Below are 27,635 nucleotides of genomic sequence, written 5' to 3' on the forward strand. Positions count from 1 at the left end.
ATATTAGACTAAATATTTTCATTCATCCATCCATTATCCAACCCGCTATATCCTAACTACAGGGTCACGGGGGTCTACTGGAGCCAATCCCAGCCAACACAGGGCGCAAGGCAGGAAACAAACCCCGGGCAGGGCGCCAGCCCACCGCAGTAAATATTTTCATGTTAAACTTTATTTAAAACAATATTATCAGTCGGTCATTTTCCAACCTGCTATATCCTAACACAGGGTCACGGGAGTCTGCCAACACAGGGTGCAAGGCAGGAACAAATCCCACCACAGGGCACACACTAGGGACAATTTAGGATCACCAATGCACCAAACCTGCATGTCTTTGGACTGTGAGAGGAAACCCAAACAGACACGGGGAGAACATGCAAACTCTATATAGTGAGGACCCGGGAAGCGAACCTGGGTCTCCTTACTGTGAGGCAGCAGCACTACCACTGTGCCACCGTGCTGCCCGAACAATATTGTATACCTGAATAAATTATGTAACTAGTTAAAATTTATATATAGTTCTTTTCAATTTTGCACCATGGTAGCCTACAATAACAAAATGGGCCCATCGCTTGTGCAGATCAGGCACTGACATTCTACCCTCATGCATAAGCTATAGAAAAAAATATTATAAGAAAAGTGTGCAAATAAACAAGGTTCTACTGTCTTAGTTGCAACATTTGGCTGTGCATTGGTGACTGTTTCAAAACATGTCACATGAAAGGACGTGCACTAAATCTGATCAGTACAACAGTGAACTCTAGACTCTTATCTGCTGTATTTATGTTGACATTTTAGTATTTCTCTTGCAATTAATAACATTTTTCTTGTTGAAATAAATGCAATGCTTTTAGCTTGTATTTAAGGTTTAAAATAACACTAAAGTGGCTACACAATCAGATATTTTTCAACATTATTGACGGAATTGTACAGTATATGGTTAGTCCTAGCATCAATCCCGCACACAAACACATTCATGTATACCAGGCCTTTTTAAATTTTACACACATGGCCCTAATATATAGAGCACCTTGAGAAAAACCTACATAGACGTGGGCAGAATGTAAAAAAGCACAAGAATAGTGACCAGACCCAGGAATCAAACTAAATCTCTGAGACCTGTGGGGCAGCAGTTCTAACCACTGTGCCTCTCTCTTCACAGTATACTAAATAATAGTTAAACGGAGATCTCAGGACAAATCCATAATGACAGTCACAAGGCAGGGATTCAAGTACAGTGCTAACCACTGACATACTTTTTAATTAGTAGAAAATAAATTGTGCAACATTGATTCTATAAAGAAGAAAACATGCCATTTAGGATCAATGTGAAAAATGAGCATGCAGGATTTGAAAACACAGAAGTCAGATCAAGATGCATTGTATCTACTGATAAATCTGACATTTGTGGTTTCCCATGATGACAAGCTAAAACTGATTTTTGGCAGTGAAGCTGACAAAATTCTAACTTATAGCCTACTTCAGTTTTGGCCAAAACAGACACTTTCTTTTCCAGCCCTAACTCCTTTTAGAAATATCATTACAGAGGCATGTGGAACATCATTTTACTTTTTAATGTCTGGCCAAATATATTACAGTGGAGTTTAATGAGGATGCAGCATAAGAAGATGCACCCACAGCTTTTTTGGCAAAATGACCAAATGTATAAAGGCAATAACATGACAGTGCCTGTCTTTAAGTAAAGCTAATTTGATCAAAATCTTTCTGCTGGCCAAGGCTGACTTTGTTGTAGCTAGTGTTTGGTCAGGCATGCCTAGTGGTCACTTACATAGCAAGAGGGCAGGAGGACTGCATCAGTTTTTTGTTTTTCATTTTGAGTTAATATCCAATGTCCTGCATTTCAGTTCAAGCTATGTTTTTCTAACGACGGGAGTACCCACTCAAAAAACCTCTCAGGACTCAAAAACACATGCTGCCTTCTAGCGCATCAAGTGTCATGGCTCTGTTACTGAAATCTCTTCTGTTTTCTTACTTTAAGGTTAACATATTACAGTCACTGACACAGTTTGCTAAACGTAAAATGGAGGGAGTCACTCCCTAATTTAATTATGCCTGGTTCACAAATTATTTGTTAAAATGTTGTGGCCCCCGGCCGGGACGCCCAGGAGGACGTGAGGAGGGCTTGTGCCTCCTCCAGACCGCGAGGGGGCGTCCGTCCTGGTTCTATTGGGAGCCACGGGTCGAGGGCATGGAAGCCCTACCCTGTAGGGGCCCGTGGTTACCGCCAGGCGGCGCCCCGATGCCGGTTCATCCCGTGTGGCCCTCGGCCGGGGATGGAGCCCGGCGGGGCGCTTAGAGGACCGGAGGAGGGCATGTGCCTCCTCCAGACCGAGTGGGGGCGTCCGTCCTGGTTAGACAGGGGGCCTCGGGTACAGGGCTTGGAAGCCCAGCCCTGTAGGGACCCGTGGCCACCGCCAGGCGGCGCCCCAGTGCCTGTTTATTCCGGGAGCCCGGCACTTCCGCCACACCAGGAAGTGCCGGGGAAGACGACCGGGGAGACACGGACGGCTTCCGGATGCGCAGCCGGCACTTCCGCCACACAGGGGTGTGGCCACCGTTAAGTGCCGGAAGCAGCTGGAGCCCATCCGCTCCCCATAAAAGGGGCCGCCTCCCTCCAGTCAGCGGTGGAAGTCGGGAGGCAGAAGGACTGAGCTGGAGAGAGAGGACGGGAGGCGGCCAGGACAAAGGCAAAGAGACTGTGGGCCCTGGACTTTGGGGAAATCAGTGCAAGAGGCACTGGGGTTCGTGAGTGCACGTGACATTTATATGATTGTAAATAGTGTAAATAAACGGTGTGTGGGTGAAACAATGATGTCCGTCTGTCTGTGCCAGGGCCAGCGTTCACAATGTATACATCTCAACCAAAATTAGCTGAGGTTACAATCTGAAAGCTTTCTAGGCAGCCAACAGTCTTCCTAAACTGAGTTTCCAGTGCTTCTCTTATATGTGATTACACCAGTAGGCATAATTTCTCTAATTTCATGACTGTACTTAATGATATTTCTTATTACTAATTAAAAGTTAGATAACTTACCTTTAAAACATAGTTTCATCTTATTTAGATATTTATTACCTATATATAAAATCCTAAGCCTGAAAGTGCAACTTTTTTATGTGACATTTTTATGTCGCGCTTTAAATTTTAAAATCTACATATATATGATTGGTATCATTATTTTCAGAATTTCTCGAACTTTAATGTGATGTTGCTAGATTTTCAGATTCTTATTCTGTTTTTAAATTATAAACTAAAACATTCCAAGAACTAACGTCCACAAAACGAGACTTTGTGCCAAGAGATCTAACCATGCCTGGGGCCGGAAATAAAAGACAGAGTAGGACAGCTGCTGTACAGACTTTTAAATGTTCGAAGCGCAGCAAGCCAGCAGCTTATCGAGGAAAGAGGAGGTAAAAAAAAAAACTGTATTTGTTTCCCATTGTAGCACCATTTAAGAGGGGGTTTCGGAGGAGTGACTGCATCTCCTTGGGGTACATGTGGCCTTCCTCTTCACAACGCAAGAAGCAGAGATGTGAAGTAGCTGGCGTGTAGTGCAGGCCGGGTGGGTTGGCGAGTGAAGGTAGGGAACCCCCTAGTTTTCAATAAAGTTTATGGTATCAGTTTTAAGTATTTGGTATCAGATTCGGTATTATAGCGATAGCAGTTCTTTACTCATTACGGTAACATAAAAGATCATATATTTAACTCTTACATTTTTTTCTTTTTCAGAAAGCAACAGAAGACATCATAATCAAGTAGATATTTGTAGTGGGTTGGACTGTATTCAAAAGGCATTGGCAGAAAGTAGGAAATAACGCTGGATGGAGCAGTTGTTCCAACACCAAGCACATCCACCCACAGCTGGCTGATTTAGCATTCCCAAACTTAAATGACACGTCTTTGGGCAGAAGAAACCACAGCACCAAGCAGACATAGGCAGAGGTGTAAGTTTAGCCAAGACAGTGCCAAGGCAACAGTCTGAATCCTGAACTCTAACGCTCTACAATCTCTTCAAAAATACCATTCCTTGCTTTCTTTGTATTTATTCATTTAAACAATATACTATACTGGAAACTGGGCCTATTTTTTCATTTTTCATTGGGTTTTGCATTGTGTAAATGTGATTATCATCACAGTGGATTAAATGGAGAAGTTCTGCTTGTGAAGGGACACACCCAAATCTTTTTTTTTTTTTTTGGACTTGATAATGTGGTAAAGCTTCACACTCTCTCATTCCTTAAAGAGTAAGCATTCTCAACTGTTCTTGCATTTCCTTTTGTTCGTTAGGCAGTGGTGGCTAGGGTGTTTTAAACCATAAGGCAGACAGTTTTACCCCATCTCTTTAGTCTTTAATCTGCCTATACCCAAAAGATAGAATGACTTCCTGGTGCCAGTTCTGCAGAAGGCTGATTGATCTTGTGAAGAAAGGGGCTGAAAGCACCCCAAGGTGATGTGGTCGCTCCTCCGAAACCCCCTGTTATACGGTGATACAATGGGAAACAAATAGTTTTTTTTTTTACCTCCTCTTTGCTCGATTGGATGCTGGCTTGCTGCTGCTGCCGTGGCGTGTGATCTGCATCTCGCGTGTCACTTCGAACATTTAAAAGCCTGTGCAGCAGCTGTCCTTTTGTCTTATTGCCTTGTCTCTCTTCTCCCCCAGGCATTCTCTGCTCCTATTGTGGTCCCACTACTTTAATTGACAGACGAAACTGTCCCCTTCGACTACAAATTGAGCTTGATTCACTCCTGAAAGAGACTTATGTTTGTTTGAAGTGTTTGAATAATGTTTCTGTCTCTAAAATCCCCTGTGTGTATCTGTGCAACTCTGTGACCCAAGTGTAACAATCTGCTACAGCATGTGCCATTCTGCAAAGCATAGCTACCTGTGCACACAAAAGGATTTGCAGTAAGTGCCTACACGTTTTTAAAATAAATCTGTAATGCAAAAAACTGAGGCAAAAATCAGGCAGGACGTCATACAAGAAAGTGAGCAAAGAGAAACAGTAAATACACCAAAAAGGTGAAAATCCAAAAACAGAAATCAAGAACAAGTAGAAAATCCAAACAAGTATGAAAATCACCACCAAAACATCAACAAAAAACATTTAAAAAACAAGGATGTTTTAGAGGTATGAAATACAATGCATAAACTAATCACCATCTGCAAGTTTATGGCTCCTGGCCTTCCATGATGTGACTGGTGTGTAGTAAGTTTTGCATAGCAACAGCCATTAATGAGAGGAACCTAAAGCTACTGGTAGGAATATATGAGGACTAGAAGCAAAGAAAAAATGTCGTGCACCATCTTTGGTAGACAAATTAGTAACAACTATACTTGTTGATTTACTTTATGCAGTCTTTAAAGTAAAATAAAATAAAGTTCATGTCTCATATGAAACATTTTTAAATAGGTCAATTATAAGTCCCAATAGAGGTTAACAAAATTTGCTGTGGATTTTGCTGGAATGCTTAATAATACATATTAATGTAACAATCCATGTGTTTCTTTCCAATTGTCATGTAAAAGCCCTCTACTGTAGAGGTACTGTTTTTAAAATTTTTCCCATTCATGTTATTTTGTGATGATACACATTCAGAAATAACTTCTCTTCTTTACCTACGAGACACTGATGATATCTCAGGACAGAGTTTGTAACAACTCGGTGATCCTTTGAACCACAAGGTAATAGTGGGAAGGGTAATTTGTGCAGTAAGCCATGAACTTAGTAACTATTCCTAGATTTTCATCTCCTATGATGTTTCAGGATAATTACCTCTGGGGTAGCATTACATCTCTGCACACACTAATTTTCCAGAGTGATATAGTGATTAATCACAGTACTTGCTGGAGCCATTTGATTGGTTAGGAGATTAAAAAAAATTACAACCAAAGTCATTAACAGTCAAACATAAATCAAATCCTAATTAAAATAGATATGGAAGCTTTCCAGGAAGTACTGTACAATGAATTTTCCAAACTTGATTCCTGTGAATGGACTTTTGTCTTAATTTCTGACATGTGCTCTTTTACTAAAGTATTGCAAACAATAAAAATCAATATCATTAAAACCAATGTTAATTTTAAAATTTCATTTATTACTCCTTTACTCCATAGCCAGAAGAATAGTAATGTTTGACATAGCTTCTGCAGCATTGTTCTTGATTAATTTTCAGAACCAACTTGGTACAAAAACAGGTTGTACTGAGTCCACAGCCTTTGATGGTAGCATCAGAACCAACCCTGAACATTATGGCAATCATTCTTAGTGTGCAGCAAACCACACATGAACATTTAAATACACTTGGCCAGCAGACTCACCAATCAGCCTAACATGTTTGTCTTTGGGCTGTGAGAGCGTAAGGAGTACCTCAATGCAGGAACATAGTGAAAGTGCAGACTGCTTACAGACAGAGCTTAGAACAGGATTTAAATGCCAGAATGCAGACCTCTGGGACCACAGTCATAACCACCGTGCATCCCACTTATTAATCAATTGTACTAAATATAAAACCTTATTAATCAATTATACTAAATATAGCACGCTACTATGCATAACGTATGTACATATTTTTATGCATATAGTTTTCCACATTCTTTTCCACAATGTGCATTTTAAAGGTGGCATGGTGAAGTACATCAGGCAATACTGCTACACAGCACAAGCAGTTGGGGTTTAAATCTCTTGGAATGGTGTAACAATCTCTACCAGTTTAGAGCTTGCATATGTTTTTGTGATGTTTTCCTCCAATCAGTTTGGTTTTCCTTCCACATTTAAAAGGAATATATATTAAGTTTATTGTGACTTGCAGGGTGTGATTTAGTGTGTTCTTTGAAGTACTGGCATTCTGTCCAGGGTTGGCTCCTGCCTTGTGCCCAAGGGCTGGATAAATTTCATCCATCTGCGAACCTAAAGTTGGATTAAATGAGTTCAGTACATGGATGAATGCACACTTTATCCCCATTTTGAATTTTCTAAAGAATACTTCAAGATATCTAAAAACAGCTTAGTACATGTATCTATTTAAATACCAAAAAATAGTCAGAAAATGCCATCTGATTCATTAAAATTTTCACAGAAAATCTTTTAGTGATATCCCATAAAGAAGAAGATTTCAAGATATTAATAGCATTATAACAGTGTTGACAAATTGCATCAGCCTGGAGTTGGCATACGTTATGTGTTGCCAACAGCACAAGCTAGTATTTCATCATTTAAATGACCAGCTTCAGCGCCAGCTGCAGGGGAGCCTATAAAAATGGCCTAAGTGATATAAAGAGCAAGAATCCATTGGGTTAGTGTTGCCGAACACCTCACAATGCTACATTATCTTAAAATGCATTTCAGATAACGTTAAAATATTGTAAAACTTATTTTTGTATAGAAACATAGCATTCTCAAACCACTTAATGCAGGGTTGCAGTGGGCTGTAACCCACAACAGCAATATGAGCACATGGCTGGAACAAACCTTGATGAGAATAGCAGGTTATCCCCAGGCTGACTTATTTTTGAAATATTTTACATACTGCATGTATTCATTGATCAGTTTATTTTGTTGGCTTAATCTAATTTTTGATTTAATTAAATATGTAAAAATTATTTCCAAGCAGTATCTGGCTTAGGGTAAGTACAAACCATGAACAGGTTACCAGTTCATCATCTTTGAGATGGGGAAAGAGAAGTAGAGAACTTGGAGAAAACCTCACACAGACATGATGAAGACATGTAATTGCACAGAAAGAATAATGAGACTGATTTCTCATCTGGCCCTAAAGGGAACAGAATTAACCATCATGCCACAAAAACATTTTCAGATAATGTGTAATTATTCACACTTTGCAAATGCTGTTCAATATCTTTGCAACTGTTAATTTAATTTACAAGACTTATTTTTTTAACAAACAGATACTCTTAGATATTGTGGCATTGATGCCCAGGAGGACCGGAGGAGGGCTTGTACCTCCTCCAGACCGCGAGGGGGCGACCGCCCTGGTTACGTTGGGGGCCACGGGTAGAGGGCTTAGAAGCCCAGCCCTGTAGGGACACGTGGCCACTGCCAGGCGGCGCCCCGGTGCCTGAACAACCCTGGAGCCCAGCACTTCCACCACACCAGAGGGCTTCCGGGTGCGCAGCCGGCACTTCCGCCACACTGGGGCGTGTCTGCGGAGTGCCGGGAAGCAGCTGGAGCCTATCTGGGTTCCTATTTAAGGGGCCGCCTCCCTTCAGTCGAGAGCGGAAGTCGGGTGGAAGAGAGACGGAGCTGGAGAAAGGACTGGAGGCGGCCAGAAGGCGATTGGACTGTGTGGCCTGGACATTTGGGGATTGGTGCTGGAAGCACTGGGGCTCCGAGAGTCGCGCTGTCTGGAAGGATGGCCAGGCCGGCGTTGCGACGCAGGAGGCCACACCGAGGCAGGGGCCTCGGAGTGACGGGATCCAGGAGGTGAGTGCCCTGCTCTGCAGTAAACGGCCCTTCAGGGTCAGGCTTACCTTGTTTCCCACAGGGAGGGACGATCTGGATCCACGTCCGTGGCAGGAGCACACCGGGCCACGGGCTGTTGACAGCACGAGGGCGGCAGCGGAGGAGGCTGCGAAATCGGAGCCGCTGCAGCTCAAAGAACCGCAGCAGCTGCGAGGCTGCCAGGAGGCACGTCACCACACCCAGAGAAGGGGAGACAAGATGGCCGCGGGCCGGAAGTCCCGCCCGCTGACAGGCACGGGATTGGCCAGTGTGTCTTGTGTGCCAGCCAATGACGGTACAGAGGCGGGACCAAGGAATGCCAGTCTCGTGCCGGGAAGAGACCCGATTGGGCCAGAGGGAGTGGCCCACAGGAGGCAGACGACGAGTGCAGCTGATGGACAGGTAAGCCCACCGAAGTCTGTCTCACCTTTCTTGCAGATGCTAAGTGCTCTCGCCGTCCAGCTGGAGAAGCTGAAGGAGAAGGTGGTCGCGTCTTCGGAGACGCTGCGTGGTGCGGAGGAACGGCGCGTCTCTGGAGCCTTTGGCCGGCAGAGTACGGCGGGGTAGGTAAGTCTTGCCCTCCCCGTACAGCATGAGGGAGGATTCGCCGAAAACGACCATGACTATAATAAGAATGACTGGCAGCAAGTAGGCAATCCTCCAACAGTGGACGCGGCGCTGCAGGCTGCACGCGAAGCGAGGAGACAGAGATTGCATGGGCTGGCAGGACAGGGGCGGATGAGTGCCCAGGGACGCAGATGGGACTGGATTTGAGCTTTCACCATGTTCAGACCCACACCATCAGCACGTCCAAAAGGAAAAGGCAGAACCGAGGAGTAAACCCGGTTCCTCTAATAGGATGGAACATGTCGCTGGGTGTGCGCGTCCGGTGAAGGACTGTCCTCTGCTGAGGCAGAGGGAAACCCCTGGGCGGGTGGAGGAGCCGCCTGCGAGAGCGGCCCTGCCAACGACGAACGGACGGGCATGGAACCTGAGGCGGAGGAGCCAGACAGGTAAGTCGCGGGCTGTCGGTAGGGGGGGGAGAGCGCTGCCGGTACAGAAACCGGTGGGACGCTCGGTGCGAGTGTCCAAGCAGTGCTTCAGACCCTCCCTTTTGTCTTTCCACAGGACCGAAGCCCCGACGAGCACTGGGGCCGACGCCGTTAAGAACCTGCCCTCCTGGAACGGGCCGCTCCGCGGGAGAACTCCCCACCGGAGTGCGGATGGTGCCCCGGCTGGCAGGGACGGTGAAGGCGAGAGCGGCGCAGACCAGAGGGGCGCGTTGGCCGCGGAGGGGGTACCGAAGTAGGGTGTTCCAGGGTGCCGTGATAGACCCTGGGTGCGTAGTAGGACCCACTCCGGGGACGTGCTGCCCTCTCGGAAAGTGCCACTCAGACCGACATGTCTTCGCTGGCTGTGGGGGCACTGGCACTGTGGGGCTTGTACCTCCTCCATGAAGTGCTTGGGGGAAGAAGACAGGGGACACCCGGAGGGCTTCCGGAGGGCTTCCGGGTGCGCAGCTGGCACTTCCGCCACACTGGGGCGTGTCTGCGGAGGAGTGCCGGGAAGCAGCTGGAGCCTATCTGGGTTCCTATTTAAGGGACCGCCTCCCTTCAGTCGAGAGCGGAAGTTGGGTGGAAGAGAGACAGAGCTGGAGAAAGGACTGGAGGCGGCCAGAAGGTGATTGGACTGCGTGGCCTGGACATTGGGGGATCGGTGCTGGAGGCACTGGGGATGCACTTAAATACTGTAAATATTGTAAATAAAGGGTGTCTTGGGTAAACTAATGATGTCCGTCTGTCTGTGTCCAGGTTCAAGTTCACAGTGGCGTAGCCGACAGGATACTCCACCTGGGTCGAGGTGGGGACCTGTGTTTAAAACAAATTATTCTGTGGACGGCCCGGTGCAGCAGTGGACCCCACACACTCGCCGCGGGAGCGGCACGTGCACAACCCCATGGACCGCTGCCAGACCGCAGTATGGCCATATTCCCCGGGTGCGGAAGAAGGAGAACGGGCATCGCCAGAGTACAGCAGGCTCCGAGAATCACGCTGTCTGGAAGGATGGCCAGGCCGGCGTTGCGACGCAGGAGGCCACACTGAGGCAGGGGCCTCGGAGTGACGGGATCCGGGAGGTGAGTGCCCTGCTCTGCAGTAAACGGCCCTTTGGGGTCAGGCTTACCTTGTTTCCCACAGGGAGGGACGATCCGGATCCACGTCCGTGGCAGGAGCACGCCGGGCCACGGGCTGTTGACAGCGCGAGGCCGGCAGCGGAGGAGGCTGCGAAATCGGAGCCGCTGCAGCTCAAAGAACCGCAGCAGCTGCGAGGCTGCCAGGAGGCACGTCACCACACGCAGAGAAGGGGAGACAAGATGGCCGCGGGCCAGAAGGAATGCCAGTCTCGTGCCGGGAAGAGACCCGATTGGGCCAGAGGGAGTGGCCCACAGGAGGCAGACGACGAGTGCAGCTGATGGACAGGTAAGCCCACCGAAGTCTGTCTCCCTGTTTTCGCTGGTGGCTCTGCGCGAGCCGGAGGAGTCCCTTTGGCCCGCAGAGTCACCTTTCTTGCAGATGCTAAGTGCTCTCGCTGTCCAGCTGGAGAAGCTGAAGGAGAAGGCGGTCGCGTCTTCGGAGACGCCGCGTGGTGCGGAGGAACGGTGCGTCTCTGGAGCCTTTGGCCGGCAGAGTACGGCGGGGTAGGTAAGTCTTGCCCTCCCTGTACAGCATGAGGGAGGATTCGCCGAAAACGACCGTGACTATAATAAGAATGACTGGCAGCAAGTAGGCAATCCTCCAACAGTGGACGCGGCTCTGCAGGCTGCACGCGAAGCGAGGAGACAGAGATTGCATGGGCTGGCAGGACAGGGGCGGATGAGTGCCCAGGGACGCAGATGGGGCTGGATTTGAGCTTTCACCATGCTCAGACCCACACCATCAGCGTGTCCAAAAGGAAAAGGCAGAACCGAGGAGTAAACCCGGTTCCTCTAATAGGATGGGACATGTCGCTGGGTGTGCGCGTCCGGTGAAGGACTGTCCTCTGCTGAGGCAGAGGGAAACTCCTGGGCGGGTGGAGGAGCCGCCTGCGAGAGCGGTCCTGCCAACGACGAATGGACGGGCATGGAACCTGCGGTGGAGGAGCCAGACAGGCAAGTCGCGGGCTGCCGGTACAGAAACCGGTGGGACGCTCGGTGCGAGTGTCCAAGCAGTGCTTCTGACCCTCCCTTTTGTCTTTCCACAGGACCGAAGCACCGACGAGCGCTGGGACCGACGCCGTTAAGAACCTGCCCTCCTGGAACGGGCCGCTCCGCGGGAGAACTCCCCACCGGAGAGCGGATGGTGCCCCGGCTGGCGGGGACGGTGAAGGCGAGAGCGGCGCAGACCAGAGGGGTGCGTTGGCCGCGGAGGGGGTGCCGAAGTAGGGTGTTCCAGGGTGCCGTGATAGACCCTGGGTGCGTAGTAGGACCCACTCCGGGGACGTGCTGCCCTCTCGGGAAGTGCCGCTCAGACCGACATGTCTTCGCTGGCTGTGGGGGCACTGGCACTGTGGGGCTTGTACCTCCTCCAGACCGCGAGGGGATGACCGCCCTGGTTACGTTGGGGGCCATGGGTAGAGGGCTTGGAAGCCCAGCCCTGTAGGGACCCGTGGCCACCGCCAGGCGGCGCCCCGGTGCCTGAACAACCCTGGAGCCTAGCACTTCCACCACACCAGGAAGTGCTGGGGGGTAGAAGACAGGGGACACCCGGAGGGCTTCCGGGTGCACAGCCGGCACTTCCGCCACACTGGGGCGTGTCTGCGGAGGAGTGCCGGGAAGCAGCTGGAGCCCATCCGGGTTCTTATTTAAGGGGCCGCCTCCCTTCAGTCGAGAGCGGAAGTTGGGTGGAAGAGAGACAGAGCTGGAGAAAGGACTGGAGGCGGCCAGAAGGCGGTTGGACTGTGTGGCCTGGACATTGGGGGATCGGTGCTGGAGGCACTGGGGGTACACGTAAATACTGTAAATATTGTAAATAAAGGGTGTGTTGGGTGAACTAATGATGTCCGTCTGTCTGTGTCCGGGTTCAAGTTCACAATATGAACAGGTAAACTTTCATTATATTTGTACTCTCTTGTAATATTAATAATATTACATTTTAATTATAAAAAAAAAAAATTCACACAAAACAGTATAAATGATTAAGGTTTTGGTTTTATTTTCTTCATTCTGTGCTTTACTTTTACCATTTTACTTTTAAGTGAAGTTTTTGCTTTGTCCAGTTTAATGTCATTTCCATCTTTGAACATCTTGCCTATGAATTATGTTTCCTTGGCAACCACAGACTGCAGGTAGAAGCTAAAATGAATTACATACAAACCTTGATGAAATAAAGAAATGATGCATATTTGTGAGATGGAGCAAACTGAAGAAGGCAAGCCAAATCAAAATTCTTTAGAAACAAAGCAACCTAAAACTTAAATGACAAACATGCTCCCAGATGTGCATTACTTAAGAGAATGTTTGTTTTAGATTTTCTGCATCTATCATCTTAATAGTTCTTGTCTAGATATGACTTCTCCATGCAATCTAACCATTTTGCTGCAATGGTCAAATGGGGAAATAATTTGTTCTGTTTCCTTGGATGACAAAAATTCAAATTAAGTTGTTTAGACAGACATTTGTTTCAAGTAAGGTTTGTTTGGGTAGTGTGATACTGCAGTATTAGTTTCATTAGTACTTACTGACCTTAGGCTTAAGATCAAACTTCACTTATTTTTCAAAGTGATTTTAATAATTAAATAGTTATATGTGGAAGAAAAAAGACAGCATTGGTACAAAGAAAACATCCAATGTGAAACAAACATCTTAATGTAATTTTTATGATTTAATGGAAAATGAAACATTAATAAAACTTCTTATATCAGAAAGAAAATATCAGTATTTATAGAATCTTGCTATTTATGGCAGAAAAGGACATTGTATAAATCATATATTTAATTTAAATGTAACTGATCTTTTTTGAAATATGCATATTTATATTTTATTATTTATGCATTTAAGGCTTACTTGAAAATTCATATGAATACATTACTGGTACAGTACTAATAATGTATAAAATGACTGAAGAACCTACTGTGTTGGCAATGGATTCCATTAAAGCCAATGGGACATTTGCAGATGTAACCTATAAAGGTGTCTCCCCTGTACGTTTCACTTATTTCACAGGTCCCACCATTGTGACAGGGATTTGGATGACAAGGTCCTTTTAAAACAAAAAGACAAAACGTTCAGTTAGATTAGGTGTCCTTAAACAGTAATTTTAAATTCAACATACACCCTTTTTCTGTTATTCAATTGGCTCACCCCAAAGAAGAATATTGGGCCAATTCAGATTTATCAATTAATTTTTACAAAAGCCACACAGGAAGGAGAAGGGCATGTAGACTCCACAGACAGTGAGCACACCAAGAATCAAACCTAGATCCCTGACACTGAGAAATACATAGCAACTGTCAATTTATTTTTACGCAACTAGGAGGCTTCGCCCCCTGCTTGCTTCACTCAACAACCCCTGTGTTTGGTTAATCGGATTAACAATTTTAATTTATTTTTATTTGGAATTATTTCAATTTCATTATTTGCACTTTTACTTAAAAGCTTCATTAAAAACAATATTTTTTGGAGACATATTGTGACAACGCATCGTATAACTGCCCGTGAGTGAGTAGTGTTTCTGTTTCTCTAATAAATAATTCAACTTTTTCTAATGTTTGTCCCTGTGATTTATTGATTGTCATAGCAAAAGCTATTCTCACGGTAAACTGTAAACATTTTAATACGAATGGCATATCACAATCTCCTTTGATGTGTAATGATATTCTCGGAATATATACATTACCTTTCTTTTTTGCCTGTTAAAATTTGCATCGTGATCTGTGATCATAAATATACACCTGACCGAAATGTGAATTCTTTGAAATTCAACTCGTCGTTGCTTTAATTGTTCCGGGACCACAGATTCTCATAGTGTATGGTCTATTATTGTGTAAATCCACGTTTTGTGCATTAAATGATGCGAATGCGAAATGACTTTGTTGTCTACTGTTTGCCTTTTATTTCTGACCTTGATTTGTTCTGCTCTTTTTTCAATTACATCTGGTTCATTGATTAATCACATTTTGTTTTTAGGTAATGCAATCTTTTCTATATTTTCTTTGATACTGTACCGACATATATGATAGTGTCAAAAAAGTTTTACTTGAACAATCTCTGACTTCATAACCCGAAACACAACTTTCTAGCACCCTCTCCAATCCCTCATCCCCCGCATCTTGCCCCCCCCATCGCATCAATCAATAGCCCGCTATAAGTCTTCCGTGCTGTACCCTCCCCTCCCTCAATTGGACTGAACAACTACTTAAAACCAAAAAGGCCTCAACCTGGATGGGACGCTAGTGCATGTGTATCGCACCATCATTTGTTTGAGCCTTTTGAATTCCACTGCTTTCATAATCTCTTATCTGCCTTTTTTTCTCTCCAATGCCTTTGGGTCTGCATTCTCCATATTGTCCTTATACACTTTATATGTGTTGAGAGCACATGATCTGTCTGCACTACGTGTTTTTACTGTGACTGACTGTTTTTTGATGGATGCGCTCTTATATGATATCTTTTGTAAATAGGGTGTGTCATTCAAGAATCTCATGTTCCACGTCCCCGCAAGAAAGCCCTGGGACAAAATCTTGGCACCAAGTCTTATGTTTACGGTCCCCGCGAGATGCTCCGTGGCAAGGCTCTTTTATCTTGCGGGTCTTTTAAATGTCTACCGAGAACTTCCGAGAAGATCACGTATCGTCACCTTGCTTTTGCTTTCCAGGATTTCTTTTTATAATAGAGAGATATGACTTGTATAGCCAGCTTATTAACAGAATGTGTAATTAATTGCACCTCCTCTCAAATTTCAATTACCATATAAACCATAACATGTAGGGTTGCAACCCATCCTAGTAGTACTGGGCACAAGTCGATCTGGAATTGATAATTAACGTAACCTTCAAGTCTTTCGGGTTGTGGGAGAAAAACTACAGAACCTGAAGGTAACCCCAAACACATGAGAGGAGAACACGTAAAATCCACATGCACAACAACCAGGTGCATAATTCAAACACAGTATGCTAGATCCATAAATTGCTAACAATTGTGCTACCTTGCGGCCCATATAAAATATATACAAGTAAATAATTATGCAATAAAATTTCCTCTTAAATGATGCATGCATTTATCAAGCTAGGTTTATAAATAAATCAAATAGGCAATGGACATTTACAATAGACCTAAGGGTTTTAAAACAGAAATCTTGGGAGTTGCATGTTCCTAGTGCACATTTTCCACAGTCCAAACCTACTGCATATTAATGAACATTGCTCAGAAAAAAAAAACACCCATTCATTATCAAATCTGCTTCATCCTAGTAAGGGTAGCTGGGCTGCTGAATAATGTCAAACATCAATGCAAATTACAAAAAAACTGCTAACAAGTTGTCGCAAATCTGTATACAAATTAGATCACCATAAAAGGGAGAGCAGTCCAAAACACAGTATTACTAGAGTCATTTTGTCAGTCAATCTGCTGCAAACTAGGCAACCGTTTTTAATTTGGAAAATTAGTTTTTTGTATTATAAATTTTCTTCGCATATTATGAAAAATGGTTCAGCTCTACCAAACAATGTATGAAGATCTGTTGATAAGGTTTCTTGAGCAGGGCCATCATAACAGCATTATAGGCCCCCTGGGTAAAGCAGTGCACTGGGGGTCCCTACCTACACAACCATTCAGCAAGTCACAACATATATAGATTAGCATGGGGCCCCCGGGCAACTCCCCAGCATGCCCATGCGTTAAGACAGCCCTGTACTTGAGACACATTTGTGGCACTTCAATTAAGACTAAGGACTCATCTCTTCACTCTCAATTTCTAGTTCTATAGCATTAACTAATTAAAACAGAACCTAGCATGTTTTATTATGATGGCAGATTCTCCAACTGAGTTACATTCTCCTTGTGGCTTTCTCCAAAGTACTAGGGTGTTGTACCATGTTAATCATTATGAATGTAGTGAGAAGTCAAGCAGAATTGTGTTTCCTCGCACATTCTAAAAACACTTTTGTTAGTAATGTGTGCATGACAGTGCACTGCAATCATCTGGCAGCTGGTTCCTGCAAGTCCAAAGTTACTGGAATATGCTTCAGCTTCACCAGACCCTAAATCTGATAAAGCATGTCAGGTAATGGATGAATGGATGGTTCAAGTAGATAATGAAATTTGAGCTTCTCTGGTCAGAGCATAGTGCCTTCTTGTGTGCCTGTTTATATGGGGAGACTGAATTTGAAAAACTGTTCATTTTTATACTATACATTTTAAATATTTTTTTAAACAATAACTATTTATCAATATTTTGTCATTCAATCACTTAAATATATTTTATTTTAATGCTCATTTTATCTGTAGCTGTATGTTACAGATACTTTCTGACTCTAGATATACTAAGAATCAAGATGCAGGCCTCCATAGGAGATACAACCAAGAAACATACAGAAGAACATGAAAAGTTGCACACAAAGTACTTTGTATATGAATTTTATGAAAACATTTGGAATTTGTGTTCCATTATATGAAAAATGCAACTCTTTTATTGAAAAACAAGGGTCTAGCAAAGTGTGGTGAACTTAAATAGAGGTTCGTGGCTGTGAGCAGTATTGTATTAACAGTGTGCTCGGGCTCATGGGGAGGGCATAGGTGCATGTGGGCAGTGCAGCTCATTAGTGTTTTGGGAATCATAATCAACATAACTACTCCCACTATTATATTAAAAAGCCTGAGCAGGATAGACAGGGGAAGGAGAAAGTGATATTGAAAATGAAGAAAAGAGACAAAAGGATATACGTAAAGGGTACAGAGTTTAAAAGGAAGGAAAGAAGGAAATGTAAAGCAGGATCGCAGCAGAGTGGAGGAAAGTGGTTGATGTTCAGGGGAAAGGATCACTCCTGCTGAAAAGGGAAGCAGGACTCTTGAGGATCCCGACTGAATGGTATTTGATGGTAGCAGAGGCAAGAGATGGACTGAAGAATGACAGCTGTTACTGGTGGATGTCTGCCCTTGCTGGGGAGACCTAACAGGGTGAGCAGAGGAGACATTAATTTTAAAGGGATTTGCACCAAGGCTCGTCTTAGGTTCTACAAATGGATCCTGATATTTGTTTTAACCTTGGCTTTTAATCTATTCAGGGATTATTTATTTATTGAATTTTTAACCTCCAGCAAGAACAGTTTTTTTATTTAATATTTATTGGATGGATTGCACGGCACTTTCTTTATGAAAGAACACTTTACTGTTTCTTAAAAGAACTAAACACCTATTACTTTGTTTATGTGTTTTCATTGCCTAGACCATCCTCGGTTTATGTTGGATTCAAGAAGGGAATACTACCTGCAGGAACCCAGGCATCACACAAAGCTACCACCAACTTTGCTCAAAGAATAGATTTAGACAAGTCATTTAATGACAAAATCTTTTACCTAGGGTCTAAAAACATGCTTCCCTTTATCAGAGCAGTGGGTGACATTTGAGTAATCTCTGTCTCAATTTTTGAAAACTGAGAATTAGTATTTGCATAACAATTATCTCCTCCAATTTCTCTTAAAAAAAGTTTTGCCCTTAAACTGCTGGTAGCTCGTTCCTGGACTTTCCGCAGTGAAGCAAAAACTATTCATTGCACATCTAAATAACTGACTTCTGTGAAGAAATCATTCTGGCAGTCTGCCACCTTTATGAATTTCTTCTTGTCATAAATGTAGGCAGGCAGAAAAATTATAAAATAAAAGCAAGCTATCAGTATTTCATAAGAAATTACATTTTTTATGATATAATGAAGCACTCATGTGTGAAATGCAACATGTCTGTCACAAAATATTTATTTAAAATTCAAGAAAAATCTTTATGAGAAGTCATGTTCTGTGGTTCTTGCGGCTTGAACATTCTGATAGGTTAGAAGAAGTAGAGTATTAACAATAATATTGAAGAAACAACAGCATCATCAACAACAAAACAGACATACAATTACAAGAGTAAAACTAAGGCTTTAATTCCATTAGTGCAGAATATGTGGGCTGCCTTACAGAACTGACACTAAACCATAGTGTTTTGATTAGTAGAATGTCAGATGTGTCAAAGTTGGCTGTTAACTGACATTATAACAAGCTACCATCAAGCAAAAAACCTTGAAATTCAATCTAACATGAAAAAAGGATTTTATAAAACAGATTTGTATTTTGACATAAGAGAAACACACTAAAGTAAATATATTTTCCAGCTTTTTATTTTGATTTTTGAGAGGCAAATCTAAAGTAGTTTTATATGTTTCATGAACACATGCTTGAAAAATGCTATTTATGGTAACATATTAATGAAATACTTAACCATGATTATTTCCTAACCTGCACAAACTGAATAATTAATGCTGGAGTGATTGTTCTGTGATAATTTAAAAGCTATCCAAATATGGATCGCTTAATATATTTTGCTCTTTTAAATACTCCTAGAAAGTACATTCACATTTGAAACCTCAGTGAACAGTGACACACTATACAGTCAATTGAATAGGGATCCATTCAATCTAATTCCCAGATCATTTAATGTGCTTTTTCGCAGTGACTTTCAGTAACTTTCAGAATTCATATATACCATTTGCATAGTGTATAATCAAGGAAGTCCTAACTGAGCAGGTTAAGCTTTTTACTTCAGAAATCCTTGAACAGTCAACCAAGCTATTAAAAATAAGATATTGCAATGCCTCTGACTAGCCTCAAAAATAAGTAGTTTGGTAGAATTCTTATACATATGCTGTGGAAATGTGTCAACTGGATGGGGAGAGACTGGAATCACCTAATTCCTCTCCTGCAGTTTGCTTACTGAGATGTGCCATTAGTGCTGATGTGGTTTTTATCCCAAGGTTTGCTGTATGAGAGGTACCCAGGGGTACCTTTGATGTTCTCATGGAATGCTGGGAGGCACAATCAAACAACCAACCTGATGTTCTGGAACATGTCACCCAACTGTGCAATAAATTTGACAATCTATGCCCCATGATGAAAAAGTGTTATGTCTGTCAGTTTATCTAGTGTGGTCTGCTGGACTGCAGCATAAGCAATGCCCACCTTCCTCTTTAGTTTTAGCCAAATCCTTTGAATTGCATGCTGGAGTAAAAGTCATCACCTGAAATGGTGGGGTAGCGAGTCAAGGAGATACACATTTATTCAGGAAATTGCAGTAAGGGTTGATATCTAAAGACAAACAACTCTTTTCAAAACCAAACCATTAAACTCTGGACTTAGCCAAAAGCTGAACAGCCAGATGTCAGATACAACTGACATACTGTTGCAAAACCTTAGCCCAAAACTGACAACAAAGTTGAAAGGTGAACTGTTATGAGCCAAACCTGAAAAGAAATGCAGTCACTAAAGCCAGTTGCAAAACTGTTATTAGAGTCAAAAGCATTCTAAGACCAAATGATTTTCAATAATATGAGTACACACTGTGATGTTGTACAAGGGTGAAATGCTTAACACTAGAATTACCAAAGCCTATGAAAAAACTTGTAGACCTTGCCCACCTTAAATTCATTCGCACCTCTCCATTCAGTGTCTTTTGTGTTGTGAATGTGTTGATAAACCTAAGTAGCAAGCAGCCTGCTATACCATCTTTCCATCAATGCAGAAACAACAAAAAACTCTTCCAGCTCAAGCTTTGTTTATCAGGGAGTGAGGTACTTAGAGCTGTATAGGCTAAAAAATATATTGTTATTTGGAACACATGAATTTCATGTGTGTTCCATGTCTACAAAGATCTATGTAAGTGTAGGATGACAGAAAATGCAAGAAATGTTGAACACAAACCTAAAAGACAAACTTCTTTCATGTTTTATTACTGACAAAAGTTTGACATGAAGTGTATAATGTGTGAAGACTGAAGTCCAAATATCAAATAAGCACTTTCACAAAAGGTACAAATATAACAGCACAAGTGTGCTTTTATTCAAGGCTATAACTTAAGAAAAAGAAATCGGGTAAGTGTGGTTTGTTATCGCAACTTCTTTGGTAGTACAGCTGTAAGAACTGCTGACTCCTATTCAAAAGGTCATAGGTTCAAGTCTTCCTGTTTCCAAAATAAATATTTTGAGTAGTGAGCTGCTGCTATTGTTACTATTATACTGTACAATAAAAACATACATTTGATTTGAGTCTGTGACAGCCGGTGTAAATGTATGGTACTTGTAAAGGTTAGCCATTTTTTTTTATTGTTTTATTCTCCCAGTCATGTTCACGCTCCCCCTGATCTGACACTGCTGTTTTCAAATAAAGACATGAGGATGAGGGTTCTACATCGGAGAAAGAGAATAGAAGATTTCCCCATTAAGAAACGTCTACTCACATATAAGAACAACGCAGCTGCACCACTCGTAAAGGTGAAAGATGGCACCGTTTGGATGCAGCAACAGGTCGGTCATCATCCTGCCAGTCATCTGTCCCAAACCTGTCCTTCAACGAAACAGCATGGCTTGCAGAGCTCGCCAACATATCGTGAAAAGTTCTGTTTGTGATTATATTTTGTAAGGGTCTTTACATAAGTAACATTTACGTGTTACTTATATAAAAGCCAAATCAAATGTTATTTACCTTGATTTATTTACTTATCTTCCTACAGTGTAAAGTCACAAGTAGACTACAAAGCTCCATGAGATTCCAGAGAAGTCATAGCTAAAAATAAAGTGATTAATGCAACAAAGAGAATTGTCAAAAGTCAACAACCAGAAGGTGTACTGCCACCAAAATTCCTAACCTAAAACAATATAATAATCAGAATGAGGTTTGAAACCACAGAACAAACTGAAGGTGAGGTACCACAAATTTATAGATTCAAGACCATTCAAAAACATAAAGGTGAGCTGGCACTAAAATCTATACACAAAACCACAGAGTAAACTTAAGGTTAGAAATCTAGACGCAAGACTGTTACTGAAGCCAAAACGAAAATCACTGTACAACAAAAATCAAAAAGGGTTCCTCCTGAAGTTGTTTGACTGTTGGATTTAGACAATCCATACCCAAATGCAGCATGGGGACATAAAGCAAAAAATTCAAGACGCAGTACCTAATACCTTCTGGAGGGTAGAACCTTACAGCAGTATACTGCATCCTAGCAACACAGTCACAAAATGGTAAAGTTACTAAATGCAACAGTGCTAGGCAGGAAAGCACAAAGGGTTTTATAAGGTAACCAGGAGATAAGATATGGTCAAAAGACAGAAACGGGTTGAATACAGGAAGAGAAATAATTATAGCAACCAAACCCAAAATACAAGGCAAGAATTAGTGACAAAAATATCAAAACAAAGGTATTTTGTTAACCAAAGGAAAAGCAGCGTTTTGCTTTTATTATTTTGAATCCAAACTCAGATACTGATATAACCTCACAGTGAACTTTTGTCCTGTCATATCGTGATTGACACTTCACAGTCTCAATGGACACTCCTACAAAAACAGAGCTCAAAAACTGCAACAGAAATGTTTCAAAATATGTCACAATAAAGAAAAGTATTGTTGTCATTGAATTTTAGCAACAAATATGCACCCAAAGAGCCAGGAGAAGTTGGAAAAATGTAACTACAACAAAATATGCAAGATATGCTTAAAGCTAAACAATGAAATAATTTTCACTGGTTAATAAGTCAATAATTAATGCAAAGCACTCCTGAAATAATATTCTTGATGGTTAAAGCCTTCAAAGACTCACAGTAAAGCAGAAAGGCATAGAGATTCTCATACCCAGCTACTATTCAAAGCTACTGCCATACTGTTGAGGGCTGTACCAAACTAAATAATTACTACACTACAAAATGAATTGGACTAACAAGAGAATGAAGTAATAAAAATACTACGTCAATCTGTTGAAGCACTGAAAATAACAGACCATAAACCTGGGCTCACATGTTTAATCTTGCACAGTATCATCACTGACCCTGGGATGATAATTTAGGAATATTCTTATCATCTTCCCATGGTCAAGTGTGGTAAATTTGAGTTAAAATTTCACAAAATGCTTGAATTTGGAATTGTTTTGGAAACTATGAGTCCGTGGTATGGCTCTTTAGTGCTTGCACCTAAATCCAATGAATTGTGGCATTTCTGTAGTGATTTCTGTCAACTCAGTCAGATCTCCCGATTGAATGCCTAACCCATGCTCAGGTTTGATGATCTCATTGATAGACTTAGCAGAATTCCTAAAAATTATTGATATGATAAAGGCAGATACCTTTCACAGAATCTGCAAAAAAAAAACACATTTAATACTGGCGATATCATGTCCTTTCTTATTTGATATACTGAATCATGCAACTTTCAACATTTGGTAGACAGACTACTAAAGCTCCATAATAAATATCATGTTACCTGAGTAGATGCTATCATTGTATATTCTAGCACCAAGGAAGAACACCTAGCACCAAGGAAGAACACCTCTGCCATTTTCTATCTATTCTCTCAACCTTAAAAGATGCTGGTTCACATATTAACCCAATGAAATGTTACCTTTGGCTAGCAGAGGCAAAATATTTGGGAAATGTGGTGGGCCAGGGGAAGATTAACTCACAGATGCCATACCAAAAGAGATGTCATTGAATACAGCCAAAGATAAAAGGAAGATGTAATTCTTTCTTGATTTTGTAGGGAATTATTGTAGATTTTCACCCTACTTCTTAGAGAAGGCTACACCTTTCAAAAATGTCAATTTAAACAGTTCCCACTCCAATGTAGAATGGAATCCAGAAACTGAGACTATGCTTACTGGCATAAAGCTGACTCTGAATCCTGTTCCTGTGTTCATTTCAGCTAACATTTATTTCTCTTTTATGTCCCTGATAGAAGCATTTGACATTAGAGGAGAACACCGCTTGCTATACTTAGCCAACAACTGATGGATTCAGAGAGAGAAGTGGTATGTCATAGATGAAAGAGAAGCCCTGACCATTAAATTGGCTTGGTACTATCTGTTAGAATGGGAATTTACTGGGCACAGATCATATTCCACTTAAATGGATGGTAGAAAACAAAAAGGAAAAGCCCTGTGTTAAGACTGAGTTTGTGTAACTCATTTAATTGTGCTGAATTTTGTTGTTTTTCATCTACATATTATATTGCGTAATGTCTGTCTGTATGCAACATGTCTCTTCTATATCTACTATTAAGATGAGTGTTATGCTTCAAATTGCTTCAGCCACATGCTACAATATATGGGGACAAATCCTTATTCCACTTTCTTCTGTACCAGTTCATTGTGTAACATAACTAACAGGACTCTGTGTCTATTTTACTTCAATAGCATGCTTTTTTCTAAAGAACTTTAAGAGCTATTGTCAACAGTAAGAAACTGCTTTCATTTCATCTGTACCCTCACTTCATGTTTAGCAATTATTTTAAAAAGCTTTGTAATGATTAAAGTGACATTAAAGTCATTTAAGGAAGAATCAATCTGCACTGACTGAAAAAAATATTCTCATTACCTTTTACTTTTTTTACATTTATTATTCTTATTAGTTTTCCTATTTCTGTTGTTTGTCATAGCAAGAGTCAAACTCACACGTTAGTTATTTTTGTATATTTTCTCTTTCTGCTCATAAATTTGCCATTGTTCTCTATGTATTAACTTAGTTGACCACAGCAATGTCACTTTCCCTAACATATACAGTGATGATAATAACAAAGAGAAAAGAAAGACATTTAAGCTAGCCAGGAACAGTGCTGGTCAAAGCCCTTCTGGAACCCTACGTGGACATGATGGTTGTGATGTATCATTGTTCATATTGGGTAGTCGGTATTATTAGACTTCAACAAACTGTGGGGGTTCTGGACCCACTCGATAGCACAAACGGCAGAACCTTTTTGCATACTCTTCTGACTTTAAGGAGCATGTGTCTCTTGTTGTACTATGCATGTGCACTTTTACTTTTTTAAATGGTGCCTAACGGGTAATGTTGCACATTCAGTATCATTGGAGCTTGACGACTGTCCCCCTCAATATTCGGCCTGCTCCTTCCTTAACTTTCATAAATGGCAACCCTTAGATGACACTGCCTATGTCACCTAATGGACTGAATAGCTCTGGCCAGGAAGTTCTTCTTTGTGTAAATTCAAGAACTATTGGATGAAATTATTCAAGGTTTTCTTTATTTAGTCATATTTGCACAAGAAAACATGAACTCTGCCTTCTCAGTTGTGTCTAATAACAGACAGAAATAAAACAAACAAAGACAAGACATGTTAAGGTAAGGCAGTTTGATAGTGCACATTTGCACAAAATGCTACTTAGCTAGCAACTTAGCCAGCACAAGATATATATCAAACCTTAATTATTTTCTCCAATATTCCTTATTAAAAAGTCATATGACATGAGGAAGAAAGGAATTTCTGGAGCGATTTGTGTGGGTTTTCAAAGCGACTGTACTTCCTGATTTACTTGAGTGCTGCATGTATTGCATGTCTGTTATCAGTTGAGATAATTGCTAGATCATCTACATCCACCCCAATAACTTTAGCTACATGAATCATAATCTGCTGGAGCTTTTAAATTTTTGGTATGTCAGACTACTAAACCAGGTAATGAAACTGAAAGTGATAACAGATTGACTTATTTTGTGATTAAAGAACAACATGAGGTCTTTGTGTACTTTAAATAGTTTCAGTTCACGGAGGAGAAATAAGTACTGTTTGCATTTAGAAAATATTTTTTGTATTTGTATTCCAGTTAAGATTACTATCTAGGTTAGTTCCTACGTATTCATATTCAGTCATTGTTTCTACCTCTTCCCCCTGAACAACAATGGTTGAGCATACAGATTTCTGTCTCTTAAAAGCAAATATCATTTCCTTGGTCTTTTTTACATTCAGGACGGTTCATATTGTATCAGTCTTCCATACAGTCCACTTGATTTAGATAGTGGCTTTCATCCTTCCCAGATATGCATCCTATTATCATGGTGTCATCAGCATACTTGATAATGATGCAGTCGTTACTGTTCTATCTCAGGTCACTTGTGTACAGAGTAAATAGTAATTGAGTAATTGTGATAGGGCATATCCATGCGAGCTTCCTGTGTTTAAATGAATTACTTTAGAAAATGTATCCTGAAATTTGACTGTCCATAGTGTGATAAATGGGTTAAAATTCATACTATTCAGTTTCCCAATCAGTATGTGAGGCTATATGGTATGCTGAAGAAAAATCCAAAAATAGTGTTCTGACATATGAACCAGGCTGACCAAGAAAGGTATTGATTTGATGTAAGATAACAAGCAGAGCATCTTTCACACTTCTGTTTACACAGTAAGCAAAATTGGTTGTTATCTTGAAAAGATACAGTATGTCTATTATTAAAATGTTTTTCATCAAATGTTCAAAACATTTGATTGGAATAGAGGTGAGTGTTGCTGGGGTAATGGCTGATTGTTTCCAGAGCTTAGGTACAATACCACAGATCAGAGATCAGTTAAAGAGCAAATGAAAAACTGGAGAGAGCTGCTTAAAGCAGGAATTTAAGAGCTGACCTAATATGCTGTCTGGCTCTTCTACAGTGTATTGTTTGACCTGCCGCAAGCCTTTCTCCACTTCAGTTAAACTGAGCCCCCTCACAGCAGAATTCCTGGTATTTTTATAAAGCATTTCCTTTACCTCTGCATTTTGGGTACTGAAATCACTTTTTTCAAATCTGGTAGAAAGTTATTAAGTTCATCTGCTAAATGCTTCTGGTCTTTGTCTACTGGAAAGTTCACACTATTGTGATTGTTTTTAGGCCTTTCCAAACCTGCTTTGGATTGTTATTATTAACCCCCATTTGATTTTTCCTCTTACATCTTTTAAATTTCTTTAATTAGCCTGTTAATCCTTTGCTATAAAATTAATTTTTTTCTTCTATATAATTTTCTTGAGCTTTTTATTTTTCTAATAGTAATGTTTTAACCTCTTTTGTGATCCATGGCTTACTGTTTGGGTACACCTTGACAGTTCTTTCCTTTATTATCACTGACTCACAGAATTGCATATGTTCACTTACAGTGTAAGTGGACTCATTCAGTGACTATGAGGATGTTAGGATATCCCAGTCAGTACAAAAGAAGAATTCTTGCATTTCTTCTCAATCTCTCTCTTGCTCTGTCTTTCTCTATACTGTCCTTGCACCAGTTTTGTGGGTTTTTTAGTGGCTGGTTTTTCTTGTTTCGGTTTTTGTTTGTACTTCGGAAGTAGATGAATAATAACATGGTCAGACGCACCCAGGGCTGAACTACTATGCAACATGTTGGTGCCAGGGATGTTTCTGTAACAATTGTGTAGTGTTTTGTCCCCTCTAGCATTAATATTAATATACTGATGGTAATTTGGTAATATTGATTCTAGATTGCATATATTAAAATTACCCATCACAAGTTTGAAAGAACGAGGTGATTTGGTTTATAGTTTCTGAACAGTTTCAAAACTCATTTCAGCTGCAGCTTCCACATCAGCATGCAGTGGTATATAAACTACTGTCACAAATCTTTCATTAAACTCTCATGGTAGATTGCATGGGCAAAGTTCAACAGTGAGTAGTTCAATATTTGGCATGTAGATGCACTAGTTCACAGTTTTATTATTACACCACCTTTTGTTAATGTAAAGGCAGACCCCACCACCCGAGTGCTTACCAGAAGATGGGTTTCTGACTTGCCATACACAAGCAAATCCATCTACTTCTACAGCTATATCCAAGTCAGTATTCTTAAACCAGGTCACAGTAAGAGCACATCAGACAGCTTTCACGGTACTCATGGAAGTATCGTGCAGATGCTGTCAGCTCATCCAGTTTATTCCGCAAGGAGAGTGTATTGCTCATAATGATATTTGGCAAAGGTGTTTTAAAACTTCATCTCAGACGTACTTGAAGTCCACCTCTCCTTCCTCACTTTTTGGGTTTCAAAGCTTTTAATTTGTCTGGTTAATTAGTATTGCATGGGGAGTAACTGGTAGCTGGTCTCATTGATAGCAGCACATCTGGCTGTAAATGAACTGCACCAGAAACACACCTGGGATTTCCTGTGCAAAT

At 41.6% G+C, this 27,635-nt stretch overlaps 1 protein-coding gene across 8 annotated transcripts in view; it reads right to left on the reverse strand.

Moving 5' to 3' along the window:
* LOC120532859 (EGF-like repeat and discoidin I-like domain-containing protein 3) overlaps positions 1 to 27,635 on the reverse strand; it is a 939,662-nt gene that overhangs the window by 520,788 nt on the left and 391,239 nt on the right. For all 8 annotated transcript variants that reach the window (XM_039759297.1, XM_039759296.1, XM_039759295.1 and 5 more), the window contains one exon: positions 13,584 to 13,712. In XM_039759297.1, coding sequence (XP_039615231.1) covers positions 13,584 to 13,712 — 129 coding nt within the window. The remainder of the gene's footprint in view (positions 1 to 13,583; positions 13,713 to 27,635) is intronic.

The sequence above is a fragment of the Polypterus senegalus genome, chromosome 7 (assembly GCF_016835505.1).
Source record: "Polypterus senegalus isolate Bchr_013 chromosome 7, ASM1683550v1, whole genome shotgun sequence".
Taxonomy (NCBI): Eukaryota; Metazoa; Chordata; class Cladistia; order Polypteriformes; family Polypteridae; genus Polypterus; species Polypterus senegalus.